The 14,069-nt window shown below is 54.0% G+C and overlaps 1 protein-coding gene across 1 annotated transcript in view; it reads right to left on the bottom strand.

The window, feature by feature from the left end:
- The window catches only part of PARD6G (par-6 family cell polarity regulator gamma), a gene marked incomplete at its 5' end in the record, with an annotated part of 70,018 nt that extends 56,751 nt beyond the window's left edge, over positions 1 to 13,267 (bottom strand). Inside the window, 3 exons of the mRNA XM_032311107.1 lie at positions 902 to 1,124; positions 12,297 to 12,410; positions 13,148 to 13,267. Of these exons, the coding sequence (XP_032166998.1) occupies positions 902 to 1,124; positions 12,297 to 12,410; positions 13,148 to 13,267 (457 nt within the window). The remainder of the gene's footprint in view (positions 1 to 901; positions 1,125 to 12,296; positions 12,411 to 13,147) is intronic.
- Between the last annotated feature and the right edge of the window lie 802 nt (positions 13,268 to 14,069).

Here is a 14,069-nt window from a genome sequence, read left to right as displayed (position 1 = left end):
CCAGCGGGGTCCCCGAGGTGCTCGCTGGGGGCACAGAAGGTCCGGTCATGACCAAGTCGCCCAGGAAGCACCGTTTTCCAAATGTCGAGCCTCACCTGCAGGGGTTCTCCTCAGTATTTCACTGGGAAATGGGAAGTTTCTCCCAGGTTTGAGATGGAAACAAACATCTAAAATGCAGCTGGGAGTGGCTCAGGGACGCGCTGGGACTCGGCCGAGGGGCTCCTCCCTCCCAACCAGAAACCTACACGAGCAGCTGTTTTCCCATAAAATGATACTGTTACAGCAAAGCTAGGCCCTGAGCCCGAAAAGTTAACCAAAGTTACAATTTACAGCTCGCATCATTTTCCCACTCTGAGAAGACGGTGGAGAACACACCGGCAGCCACAGCTTCACTCTCGCGCTACGGCTAAAGCCTGTTTGTTAGTGAACTCCTTGCTTCCAGTTAAATATGACAGCGTCAATATTATTCCTTCCTCAGTATTTGGACGTCAGAAGTCAACACTAGTGAAGACGGAAAATGCATTTTAAATTGTCTAACAAGGGGCACCTGGGTGGCTCAGTGGGTTAAAGCCTCTGCCTTCGACTCAGGTCATGATCTCAGGGTCCTGGGATCGAGCCCCACATCAGGCTCTCTGCTCAGCGGGGAGCCTGCTTCCCTTCCTCTCTCTCTCTGTCTGCCTCTGCCTACTTGTGATCTTTGTCAAATAAATAAATAAAATCTTAAAAAAAAAATCTTTGAATTGTGTAACAAATTAACATTGACCAAACAAACATCACTTTCTTTCAACTGCCCAGGGGCTAGACACGAGAAGCATGTGGTTCTGTCCTGACAGACGACAGTGGGTGCTGCACCAGTGTAGGTGTAGGTGTAGGTGCTGTAGGCAGCACCCCCGCCCCGTACCTCGTTTCTGGATGAAGACCCGGAGCAGAGGGTTTGCACTGGACACGGCCTTGCAGAAGTTGTCGTCGTTGTTGATGGGCAGCAGGTCCCCGTGCACGTCTGCGTAGCCGATGGTCACGTCCGTGTTGGAGATGTGGTGTGTGTGCACGACCAGCTTGTAGAAGTCTTCAAACTTCCCCGGCTTGTGGCGGTCCAAGGAGAACCTCCGGAACTCAGCCCCAAACTACAGCGCGAGAGACAGGGAGTAAATGAGTGGTGGGGAAGGGTGCCCGAAATAAGGCTTGTTCCCTGGAAGACAAGCACGTGACAGTATCCCTGTCCTCACGGAGCTTGCGCAAAGACAAGAGTGTGGGGAGCAGCTCCACCAGCGCTGTGGGCAGGATGGGCGCTGGGGCTCCGTCTTGACGGGAAGAGCAACGTCAAAACTAATCACAGGACGGTGGCTGAAGTGACAGGAGCCTCGGTGAGGGCCTCCACCCACGGCTGCCCTGCAGGCCCAGGGTAGGGTCTGGACAGCCCTGAGGCAGGGTCAGACCCTCGGGGCAGGAGGGAAGCAAGAGCCCCCTGGAAGCTCTGCATTCGCCTGAGGGCAGCGGGTAGTCCTGCAAGGACTTTAGGCTAGGAACAGACTAGATAGGGTTTGCATTTCTAAAGGACCAAATGACTGTGCCTCAAAAGGGTTAGGCCGGAAGCCAAGGTGAAGGGAGGGAGGAAGGTGGTAAAAAGGGTTCAGAAGTCTCGGGAGGGGGGCCTGGCACTGGCCAGAAGGACAGAGCAGGTCTGTCCCCAGAAACGCTGGTATTCGCCGTGTGCTCTGGGGAACACCTGACTGTCCCTGGCCTTGGCTCAGGTGCCCACGCAGCTCTCGGGGGAGAGGACCGCAGGTCACCTCCCACAGATGCACCGTGTTGGCCTCTGAGGACACCGCCAGTCGGGCCCACGGTTTTCCGGATTAGGGTGGGTTGCTGTCCCTCACTTGGCCACAGAGGCCTTTATTCATCAGGCAGGACAGACGAGTGCTCTCCAACGTAACTGAAAACTCATTACAGTGATTCCAAAATACACATAAACAAAACGGTCAATGAAGTTTAGACTGAACGAGTCGTTACGTCATCTAGACATTATGTCAAGCCATCAGGGCAAATCGCTCCCACCGCATGGGTCTGTGTGGCTCTCAAACCGGGTGGGCGTCAGAACCATCTGGAGGCCCCCCGAGGTCACGACTGTGCTGACCTGGAGGCCAGCCCAAGACCTGCATTTTTAACAAGTTCCCGGGAGAAGCGGGTGCTGTCGGGCTGGGGACTGCACACACGGAACCCACGATTTTAGGGGAGTCCGTCTCCCAATCTCCCCACCCACAGATCTCTGAGAATCAAAGCAAAAGCAAAAAACCAAAGGAAACAAGGTCCTCACCCACCCCGCACTGCCCCAGGAATAAAACACTTCCAGGCACACAACAGCGGGACATCGGAAAACGTCGGTCTGGGAACGGCCACCCTCCGTGAGGAAGCACGGCTCCTCCGGTCTGCCTCCCACACGCGGGGCGAAGCGGGTGCGGCGGGGCTCCCCCCTTGCTGCCACGGGGTGCACAGCCCAGCAAACCTGAAAGTCCCACCCCGCGTTCTTTAAAGACAGGTGTGATTTCGTATTTGTCCCCGCACGCTGCACGGGCTGGCCTCTGCACATGGGGACAGCAGCCGGCGGCCACGAGACTCATCAGGACACCCAGGGCCGAGCCTATGACGTGCGCTGCGGGGGGTCCTTCTCAGCTTGGGTTATGCCGTCCCATCACGAACGTGTGTCTGAACAGCAGTTGCCCCCGCGTGCCACCTCGGGGCCCGACACCAGTTAACTTGCAGAGCGGCCCGAAACCCTATGCGCCCCCGTTCAGTAAACACGTCAAGGGAGTTGGCTTCCGTCTGATGAGAGCAGTGAGCACCTGCGACGTTCGCGCCTCATCCCCAGACCGGATGCCACGCACGTGCTCTGAGCCACTCGGGCTGCCTCTCCTCCTGTCACCCCTGTGGGGCCCAGGCCACATCCCAGCGTGAGCAGGGAGAGTCAGCACGTTGGACAAGCCCGTGTGGTCTAGACACAGCTAAGCTGCTTCTCACTTCTAGTAGTTTCCTTCAAAATACTTCCTACTGTGCTGACGTGAAATGAAACTGCAGATAAAGCTACTCTGACCTGTTTGATAACGAGGCTTTGTTGGTCCCGCAGAATGGCAAACATGCTTCACATGTGGAACGAACCTCCAAGTTTAACAAAAAGAGGTATGAAATGGGATATTAGCATTTCCCCTACATTTTTATTGTGGCAAAATACACATAACATAAAACTGACCATCTGTGCCAGGAGATGGCACTGAGGGCTCCGAAGGTACGCCAGACCCCAGCCCTCGGACTCTCACCAGGTCGTGTGCCAAAGATAAATAATCACAGAGTGCTCTATCATTAAAGTTACTTTTGATAATCTATTAGCTGACAATTTAATTAGGACAACTTTGAATGCTGCTAGAAGCAAAGCACTAGAAAAAACTGGCTTGTATGATTTCTTATCCAAACCCTTGGTACAATTCACTTTCTCAATTTCTGGTAAGGACACCAAGAATTACATAACAATGAATCCTACCTGCTAATTATTACGTCTAGAGGAAACCTGTGTGATCTGATATAAATGGCAAGGAAAAATATAAGATTTGTACTCCATGCGTTTAGTTTTTTAAATAAGATGCTTTTATCACAATGAAGTTGGATTCTTGGGCAACACCATTACCAGAAGTCTTTCAAAATGGATAAATGACCTAAATGTAGGACCTAAAACTATAAATGGTTAGATGAAAACTTAGGGCAAAAGCTTTAGGACACTGGGTCTGGCAATGGTTTCTTGGATATGACACCAAAGGCACAGGTAGCAAAAGAAGAAACAGACATTGTACTTAGGGAAATCTGCCTTTCCTGCATCAAAAGACATTGTCCACAGAGGGGGGCTCAGTCAGTGAAGCGTCCAACTCTTGGTTCTAGCTCAGGTCATGATCTCAGGGTCCTGAGGTCATGCCCACATCGGGCTCTGCTCTCAGCATGGAGTCTGCTTGTCCCTCTCCCTCTGCTCCTTCCTGCAACTTGCTCGCTCTCTCATAAATAAAGTCTTAAGAAAAAAAAAAAAAGGACACGATCCACGGAGTATAAAAACCTGTAAAAAGGGAGAATGCTCAGAATGTATGGAACTGCTAAGTGTGACGCGGCATGCGCCCACACAGCGGGTTAACACATGTTACTGAGCCTCAAACAGGAGGGCTGTTCTGGCCCTGCTACTGCACAGACGAGCCTGGAGCACTCCAGGCCGTGTGATCCTCGCGGATGAGGTCACTGGACCCGTCAGATCCCGGAGACAGAAAGCAGGTGGTGGGCGCAAAGAACTGGAAAGTCACTGCTTAACTGGCAGACTTTGGGTTTCACAGGACAAAGGAGTTCTGGAGATGGTGGGGACAGCTGCGCGGCATCGTGAATGTACTTAGGGACACTGAACTGCATGCATAAAATGATTGGGTGGCAAATCTTATGTGATGTGTGTTTTACTACAGTAAAAGAAATGGAGGGGGATGAGATTTCTGCAGGAGGCTGTGACAAGCTCTGATTCATCCCTATGATACGGACAGCCACTCACATAGGCAGGGCTGTCAGTGTGATCAGGAAAGCCCCGAGAAGGCTCTAATCTCTCCGATCTTGGGGTTCTGTGAGTCAGGAGTGAAGGCTTTTAAGGCGAATTGTAAGCAGCTGCAGTGTTAAAGGTGTGCCCCAAGAGCCTCAGAGCACAGCCTCTAGTTCAAATCCTTCCATGAAATCTTGGTTCAATTACCAGCTGACCAGGATCCTAACAGTGGTCACACATGACAATAATATACTTTACAGAATTACTCTAGGGAAGTCATTAAATAAAAAGTAGCAACAAACACAAATCCTTCAGAGGAAAGGGTTTGATTTCCACATCATATTATTTAAAATGTTGAGTTTTCAACAAATTTATGTGATCTATAAAGAGACAGAAAAAAATGGCCTCCATGCAGAGGAAAGTGAGCAGCAAACAGTCATTTAGGGTCCCAGAGGCTGTGCTCACAAGACAGAGGTCTGAGATCAGTTATTATAATTATGTTCAAATAACTGAAGGAAACCACGTCTACAGAGCTCACAGAAACCATGAAAGCAAGGAACACGTTATAAACAAAGAGATGAAAATCATTAAAAAAAAGAGAACCGGATGGAAATTCTGGAATTGAAGAATATAATAACTGAAGTGAAGACATTCCCTAGAGGGACTCAACAGACTGTTAGACGCGGCTGAAGAAAGAATTGGCAAATGTGAGGATGGGTCGTTTGAGACTGTACTGTCTACAGAGCAGAAAGAGAAAAATGAACAGAGTCTCAGAGATCTGTGGCCGGCTACCATGCATCCCAAGGAAGACACGACCTGGTAAGAGTCCAAGAGCTGGGGTCTGGTGTGCCTTCAGAGCCCTCAGTTGCATCAACTCACTGCCCAGGGAAGCCTTCCCAGTGTGGACATTCATGGCAAGAAGGAGCGAAAGAGCCAACGCCACACTTGCCTCGTGGAGTGTTAAACAGTTTTCATTCAGTGAAAGATTTTTTAAGTCTTTACTTTGGATGGTTACCTAGAGTGAAAAAGGCAGAAGGAATATTTGAAGAAACAAAGTCCATAACTTCCCAAATCTGATTTAATCTACATACCGAAAAGTCCAATCTATAATTAAGATAAACTCAATGTGATCACACCTGGATGTACCATAGGCAAACTGTCAAAATCCAAAGTCCGAGAGAGAATCTTAAAAGCAGGAAAACAATTCATTACATAGAAAGGGTCCGCAAGTGTATGAATGACGTCCTGTCTGAAATCATGGAGGCTAAACTGTTGTGGGATGTCACGTTGGGGGTTGGGGGAGAGAATGTCAAGTGAGAACTCTGTACCCAGCAACACCGTCCTTCACAAATGAGGGAGAAATGAGATAGTCTGAAACACACAAAAATAGAGAATTTGCCACCAGCAGACTTGTCTTGTAAGAATACTAAAGCTGTGTTTCAGGCTGCAATAGGAGCACACTACCCGTGAACTTGAATCCACGGTAAAAACAAGGAGCACTGCTGAATGGAACTACGGAGGTGGACATAAATGGGAGTCCGAGTGTATTTTTGCTTGCTTGTAACTTGTTTCTTCTGATTAAAAGACAACTCCAGAGGCAGTCAGCTTTCCTACCTGCTGCGAGCCTCTATGGTCTACACCAGGCACGCTGACCCTGCAGCAAGACTAGGGTCTGAAGCAGTGACATTTGGTATGGGGCCGCAGGCTTTCCCTGGACAGTGCCAGGCTCTCCTGGCCTTACACTGTCCCCCAAAACGCAGTACTGACATGTCCTACAATAAAGATGAACCCTGAAAACATGCTAAGTGAAAGATGCCAGACACAAAAGACCAGATACAGGTGTTTTCACGTATGAGCCTGTTTACGTGCAAGGTACCGGATAGGCAGAGTCAGAGAGCAAACTGACTCCTGGTTGCCCGGGGCTGGGGAGAGACGGGATTGAGAATGGCTGCCAATGGGTAGGAGGGTTATTTTTGGGGTGAGGAAAATGTTCCCAAATTAGATAGTGGTAATGACTGCACAACTCTGTCAATATACTAAAAACTTCTAAATTTATACTTTGAAGTTGTGAATTTTATTTCACGTGAGTTATAGCTTATAGAGCCTTTTTTTTTTAAGTTTCACCTCAAAGAATGATTTTTTAAAATAGCCAATTGAAGGCTGATTGGAAGCTGTATTCGGAAACACAGAAAGCCCAGAGAGTGACATCAGACGGGTTCAATGCGGACCCTGCTTTTGCTCTTGGCACACAGGAAACCCTAAGGGACCAAGTGTCCAGGCATGTGTTGTCAGCCTACACCAGTTTAGAAAATAAAGACTTAAGAACTCAGAGAAGCCCCCTCCCCATCATTGCTGGGTTTGCAGAACAGAAACAGGATGTGAGACACAGTCCAAGCTGGTAGGGCAGGATTTTCCAGTTTGGATCGGTCCCGCGGTGTTGAACTGGTAAGGACAGAGGGCGGGCATTCGGAGCAGGGTAGAACTTGCCTTCCTTCACACCCGTCTCCTCCCTTGCTCCAAACTGCAAAGGGCCCTCAGTCCCTCTTCTCTTCGGAAACTAAAACTCCGTTCAGATGGTACTTCTGGAGTCACAAGAGACAGTACCAGTCTGTTCTCATGGTTCAGTGTCACGGGACTCCAGGAGCGCTACCAGGATTATTTCTTATTTTCCAGGTTAAAAATACTAAAAATGTAAAATTTTCTTTTTCTTGATAGCTAATGAGATCTCTGTACACTTTCTGTATGTTACAGAAAAATCTGTTTCTGTAGAACATGGCGGAGCACATGTTGGCATTGCCTGTCTTCACGTGCACAATTAAATTTTAAGCTTCCCCACTGGAAGTGTCCCTCCAACTTCCATACTGAGGGCCTCAGAGAGGGTGAGACGTCTGCCCAAGGTCACGGAGCACCTGGATTCCAGGCTGGAAAAAAGACTCCATTTCCTGACTCTGATTCAGTTCACATCTGCAGCACTAAGCGGCTACCACTCCAAGCTAACCGAAAAGTCATTCTTCCTACGATGGAAAACATGGTCCCCAGGTTTCCTCTTAAACTCGCTCAGGTGCTGTTTCCCTTAAAACTCTAAAATGGCACATTTTTTGATGACTGAGAGGCAGCTCTGGCTCATTGTCATCCCTCCTGCGAGGGCTGAAGTCACAGGGAAGAGGAGGAAAACCAAGCTGAGCACCATCTTCTCACTGAGGCCGTCTCCACGGCTGTCTTTCCAGCTCCGGGCAGTGTTTAGGGGCTTGAACCCCGCGTGAGGTCCCTGCATGCTCAGCGAGGACGGGGAGGGCTGACTCATCTCTGTTTCCTTCACTCGAAGACTAAAGCCTCACACATATTTGTGCTTCTAACAGTTTCGTGGGGAGGCGCATACACCATTTTTAATCTCCAGCCGCCTGGGAGAGAGGTCTTATCCCTTCGCGGAGGCAGGCAGCTCAAATCCTGGGGGTGCGATTGCGGGTTCATGGTCTCTCTTTGCCACAGCGTCCGACTCGATTGCCCCCGGCTCGTCTCCCTCTTCAGGTGGTTTTCACAGAAACGGGAATCGAAGGGCAAGTTCTCTAGTTCTCAAGGTCTACTCTCTTTCGTCATTTCCTTAAAAAACTGGCTGTTTTTTTTTAAAAAAAGCATTCTTCCTTCTTATGCATTTTAAGCAAGATAGTCTTTGCTCTGAAATAGCACAGAAGTTGGCCATACATGCCTGTGAACACAGTCACCATGGGGAAACCAGCAAGATTCATGCAAGACCAAAAAAAAAAAAAAAAAAAAGGAGGAAAATCGGGGTCTAGCATCTGGTATGAGGCATGGGGTGCCAGCTGGAGCCCGCAGCTCACCCACTCTGGGGCTGGTCCAGCACCCGGGCCGGCTCGTGAGAGCCCTTGTAGGGACATCTGACTGAGACCTGAGCCGTGTGTGAGGATGTGTACTTGCATACTTCCAACACGCATGCTTTAAGTAAGAATTGGAACCACACTGCTTGGTATGTTTTTCTTTATGGTTTGAATAGGGATAGAACCACATAGCTCAAAATTCAAAAGGTTTTCAGTAAAAAGTCTCCCAGCCACCCAGCCCCCTCCCTACAGGAACCAGTGATTTCAGCTGTCTGTGCCCTTCAAAGCCATGTGAAGGCATTGTATGTGAACTCTATCCACAGTCCTTTTCTAAACAAACAGTAATACACGCTCTACACTGGCCCTCTCTGTGCTTTTTTTCACTTATCTGAAAACATTCCTTCTCTGGATGCTTGCGGTCTTGTGGAGGAGGTATCTCCAGCTGTCAGAGGCCCCTGAGTGAGGAAGGGTAAGTCACTGGGCCCACAGGGACATGATGGGGTGTCGTCAGACTCACCCCGCAAGGCCATGGGAGCCAGGCATTAAGGTAGAGTCCTTACCAGCTGAAGTTTGTTTAGTAACCGAGTCACTTCTAAGATGCCTCCCAAACCCGATGCAGCCACCGATCTGTAATTACCCTCGAGTGAAAGCAGCAAACTAGCACCGCTCCGGCCTGGGGTACCAGCCCCAGAGCAGGCCTGGTTGTTCTAGACCAGTATTGCTCCTGCACGCAAGTCTTCACTCAGTTGAGGAATTAAACCTCTATTAACTGGTTTTAAAATAAAATTCTAGAGTTTTAATTAAATCAAAACAGGAGCACAGGAGGAGAGGTAGCATGAAGTCATAAGCCGGGTCCCATGCCCAGGCCTGCGGGTTAGATCTGAGGCCGAACCGCAGCATCACGCGCCCCTTCCCCACGCCGGGTGTCACTGCGAAGCGGCGTGGTCACCTTCAGACCCAAGGAGGCGGTGTCCCGACGACTATCTGCACGCAGGCGGGGGACAGGCGACCCGGAAGGGTCCCCAACCATGTGGGCCGTCTGTGCGGGAAGCAGCCTGTGACCCCACGTCCCACGGTGCCGCGGTCCGCGCCGGTGCTGGAGACCCGGGGCTCGCCCGAAGGCGCGCGCGGAAGCGGCTGGTGTCCCCGTCGCAGACGCGCTCCTGCACTGGGCCTCACGCCAGGCAAAGAACCGGGTCTGTGGTGGTGCCGCGCCGCCCCCAGGTCCCGCAGTCCCGCAGCCCCAGACCCACCTACGGAGTAACAAGCGTCCCGGCGGGTCCGTGCTCGCGGGGCGGCTCTGGGCACCAGGCGGCGGGGGAGCCCAGCCCAGAAGAGGCCCCGAAACCGCGCGGGCGGGAGGACCGGCCGCAGGGAGCCGGGGCGCGTGGTACCTGCCGGAGCGCCCGCGTCGGTCGGTGCCACGCACCCGGGGAAGGCAGCCGGCGGGTCTCTCCCCACGGCCCCGGCGGGTCACCCCTGCTGTCTCCCCGCGGCCCCCGCGGGTCACCCCTGCTGTCTCCCCGCGGCCCCGGCGGGTCACCGCGGAGTCTCCCGCACACAGCCCGGGGAGGGGGCGGCCGCACCGCTGCGGCCGGGCTTGGGGACAGGGCGACCCCCGCAGCCCGCAGGACCGGCCGCTGGGAGGCTGTAGGAAGCAGCGCGCGGGGAGGCTCCCGCACACCCGCTCCGCTCCTGATCGCGGCACTGACCAACGAGGACTTGCTTTACCTAAAAAATGCCCTCCAGGCCTAGACGCCTCAGTTACCCTGAAACTGCTGTCACCTTGAGGGGTCCGGGAGGGTCCTGGACACTGAGCCTCATTCGGACCCCCGCTCCCGCTGACCAGGGCCCGAGGCCGAAGCCCCAGGGTCCCTAGGGTCGTTTCCCGGAGGGACGTGCGGTCTTGGGTAAAAGACACTTCTTTGTCCTCTGGCGCACGACAAGCGCAGACTTAAGCTGACGCACCGCCGCCTCCCTGGTTATCCACCCCGTTCCCCCCGCGGCGCCCGAGCTCTCTCCGCGGGGCACCTCCCGGCCCAGCGTTAGGGACCCGGTGACCTAGGCCAGCACCGCACCTCCCCCCCAACACCAACGGAGACTCCCCGCGGTGACCAGTGAGGCCCCGCCCCCACCACACCCTGGAGGCCCCGCCTCCAGGCCCCTCAGGTGAGAGCAAAGGGGGAAGCCATCAGAAAGATGTTCAGGGAAAACATTCACCAAAATATTTAGTTGTCAAAAATGTTAAATTTTCACCAGAGGAAGCACCTTCCCAGGATGAAATGTAATTAAGCCAACAGAAATGCTGTCTTAGAGGGGCGCCTGGGTGTCTCAGTCCGTGAAGCCTCTGCCTTCAGCTCAGGTCAGGATCCCAGGGTCCTGAGTTCCAGCCCTGCTGAATCTAGCGTGATCCTTAGGGCGCAGCATGGAGCAAAGCCACAAGGCCCAGCCCAGAGCTGTGACTCCTGCCTAAGCCAAGAGAGCCCAGGGAGCCAAGCACTCCGGGCCTACCTGTCGCCAGTGAAGCCAGGCTCTCTGGGGCTGGACCTCCCCAACATGTGTGCCTGAGCCAGCAGCATCATTGCCACCTGGGAACGGCTGCAGATGCGTGACCTCAGGCCCCAGGCTTAAGAAGGGAGTCACTAGACTCCCAGTGACTCAGGCACACATCAGTCTGGAAAGCAGGGCTGTACCCATCCCAGGGGGCATCTCGCCAGTCACTGCTAGGGGCTGCTGTTTAGGGTTGGTGCCCTGAACAAACCCTTACTGAATGCCAGGTGTGCGTGGTACCTGGTGCCAGGGCCGAGGGCCTTCATGGGGCTGACGGCTGTTTGAGAGCCCAGTGCTGGGCGGTGATCACACATGTGGATGTGTAGTTACAAACTGAGAAATGCACACAAGGAAACTATAGGATGCAGGCCCTGATTCGAACTGTGTGTCTCAGGAAAAGAAACACCCAGGTGAAGAGAGGCACGGAGCGGCTTGGCTGCAGCACAGGTGGAAAGAGCACAGGCAGCCCCAGACGCCACAGACCTCAGACGCCTGTCTGTACAGTGACGCAGCCGTAGCAGGCCGCTGGGGACAGGGCCAGGGAGCAGGAGTGCGTGCGTCTGCCCCAGAGAAAATGGTGGAAGACTTCCATTCACAAAATGATCCGGAAGCAAAGGCTGTTATTCTCATGTGGCAGTTGTTGGAGCGTGGGACCTCCCGTGGGATGACTTCCTGAGCTGACGTGTTGGAACAGTTTAAAATCAGGCCACAGACCTGTGAGTCAGATGGGGTGTAGCCGACAGCAGAGCCTGGCCCCTTCCTGGGCCCCATCCACCTACCCCAACCTGCAGGGATGATGGCCCAGCTGCCGGTAGCCACAGGACGGCTCAGGGGAATATCCCTGTGAGGGCGCTGGGGACGGAGAACCCAATGCCCCTGGGTCACCTCAGTGAGCACGTGTGTGTGCTACAGGTCACACGTGTGCTCCTCTGCTCACACACATGATCTGTGTCTATGGACCCAGCCCTGCGTAACAGAGATGTGGGGCAGGGCTGTGAGTGGAAGACACAGAGATCTAGGGACAGGGTCCATGGTTTCTGTCCGGCAGGGACTTCCAGTATGGTCGAGCAGGCGTGGTCAGTGCCATGCCTTCTGTGCAAGCTCTCTTTAACCCTAACCGCCGTCCAGGAGTGTCGCTGGTCCCATTTTAAAGGCCAGGAGACTGAGACCTGGAAGGATTTGGTCCCTGACCACAGTCACAAGGGGAGTGAACAGAAGAACTGGGGCTGATGCCGGAGAGAATGCAGTAAGAGCTACCGAGCTCCAGTGGTAAGCTGAGGACTCCATGGCGGAAGTCAAGCCCCGGGACACCCCACTGGGAGCAGACTCCCCAGGTAGGAAGCGGTGCCTGAGCCCACCAGGCCGAAGAAGGGCTGCCGGCAGGTGCGAACCGTGAGGGCGGGTCTGGCTGCTCCGGAGCTGAGGGTCACGGTGCAGGAGACCTGGCAGCTTTGAGAGGTGGAGCTGGCAGGCTGGAGGCACGGAGGAGGGGAAGGCCAGGTTTCTCACCTGTCCCTGCCTCCATGGGACTTATTGGATGCGGAAATCCACTCCAGTGGAAGCCCCTTACGGAAGTGAGGTGACATCCTAGTATGACCTCAAGAGTTACAAAACGGGGCCGTTTCCAGGGACGGGGATGGGCTGAGGTGGGATGTGGTCTGGACCAGTGATGTCTCACCCACAGAGATGGGAGAACAGAGTCAGGAGGCACAAGGCCCTGCAGGGGCAAATTCCCAACTGTCCCTTTCTGGCTCTGTGCCTCTGGATAATTTAAACTTCTCTGAGCATATTTCCTCCTTCAAAAAAAAAAGGGACAAAAACACATTTTTCATAGGGTTTTTGTGAGACTCAAAAATGTGCATGCTGAGCGAGTGCGGTCCCAAGCAGAGGGGCCGCTGCTCACCAGAGTGCCTGGAGACACGCATCACACATGGGCGTTCACAGGGCTGTGGTCTCAGCCCTTCTCAAAGACCAAAACTTGCCAACACAGTAAGGCAGCCCTTTCACTGTGCACCCGTAGTCATACCACTCAAGGGGCATCTGCTGAGGGACATGTCCGGGTGTGCCAGGGAGCAGGGGAGTCGCCACGCTACTCTGCTCACAGCCCCAAAGAGGAGGACGTGGGAGAGCTGGTCAGGTTCACCCCGTCCCTGCTGTCTCCGCAGCACAAGTCGGAACCCACAGGGCCGCCTGGGAGAGGGGATCTCACAGGTCCGCGCTGGACGCTGAGGGCGTCGCACAGCCCCCAGCCAGTGTCCAGGAGGTGCGGGGCCGGGGGTGCAGGGTGGAGGATATGACTTGCGAGTGCGGCCGGGCAGGCAGGTGGTGTCTGTTTTCCAGAGGTGGAGTCAGGGAATGACATGAAAGACATCGGAAGCAACTGAGGGTTTAAGACCTGGTTTTGCCACTTAAAGGCGGGCCCTTGGTCAGGTGACCTGACAGGCTGGGCGAGTCCCCGGGGTCCTCTTCTCCCCAGCCCGTGCACATGCTGGCAGGAAGCCGCACACAGCCGGTGCTCCAGGAAAGGGGGCCGTAACCGCGAGACCTCACTGTAGCTCAACACAGGTCACACTGCCTGGACTCTCCTCCGGGTGGTGACCGAGTGGCAGCTGCTCCCACCGGGCTAGTGGAGGCTCCCAGGGCTGGGAGGGAGCCCAGAGACTACGTGCCTCCCAGAAACACAATCAAGGCCAAGTGTGGGGCGTCCACGGTGGCACAGCCCTGGGCCACTCTCCGGGCCGTGCCGTGACTAGTCCTCCGCTGCCTGGGCTGAGGAGAGGCATCACTGACCGACAAGCCATGGGGCCACGCCCCGGGGAGACTGCTCCCAGCCTGTGTGGTGGAGAGACAGGGCCGGAGACGCTAAGCTCGTGGGGAGAAGGGATCCTGGGGCAGCTCATCTCCTGAGGACTGGACGAGGGTCCTCAACACGCCATTTCCTGCAGGAGGGTCTCCCAGACCTGCAGAGACCCTCCGTCACCTTCTAGTCCACGGAAGCATGTTCCGGGGAGCCCGGGCTCTGTGCCCCTAACCCTGCATGGGTACAGCGGCCCATGGGCCCAAGGGGACCAGAACCCAGAGGCGGGGCGCCACCTCCTCCTTCACGTGAGGGACCATCACGCAGACACAGA

This window comes from Mustela erminea, chromosome 13 (genome assembly GCF_009829155.1).
Source record: "Mustela erminea isolate mMusErm1 chromosome 13, mMusErm1.Pri, whole genome shotgun sequence".
Classification (NCBI taxonomy): Eukaryota; Metazoa; Chordata; class Mammalia; order Carnivora; family Mustelidae; genus Mustela; species Mustela erminea.
The sequence above is the reverse complement of the archived record's forward strand: the minus strand, read 5'-3'. Positions and strand labels throughout refer to the sequence as shown.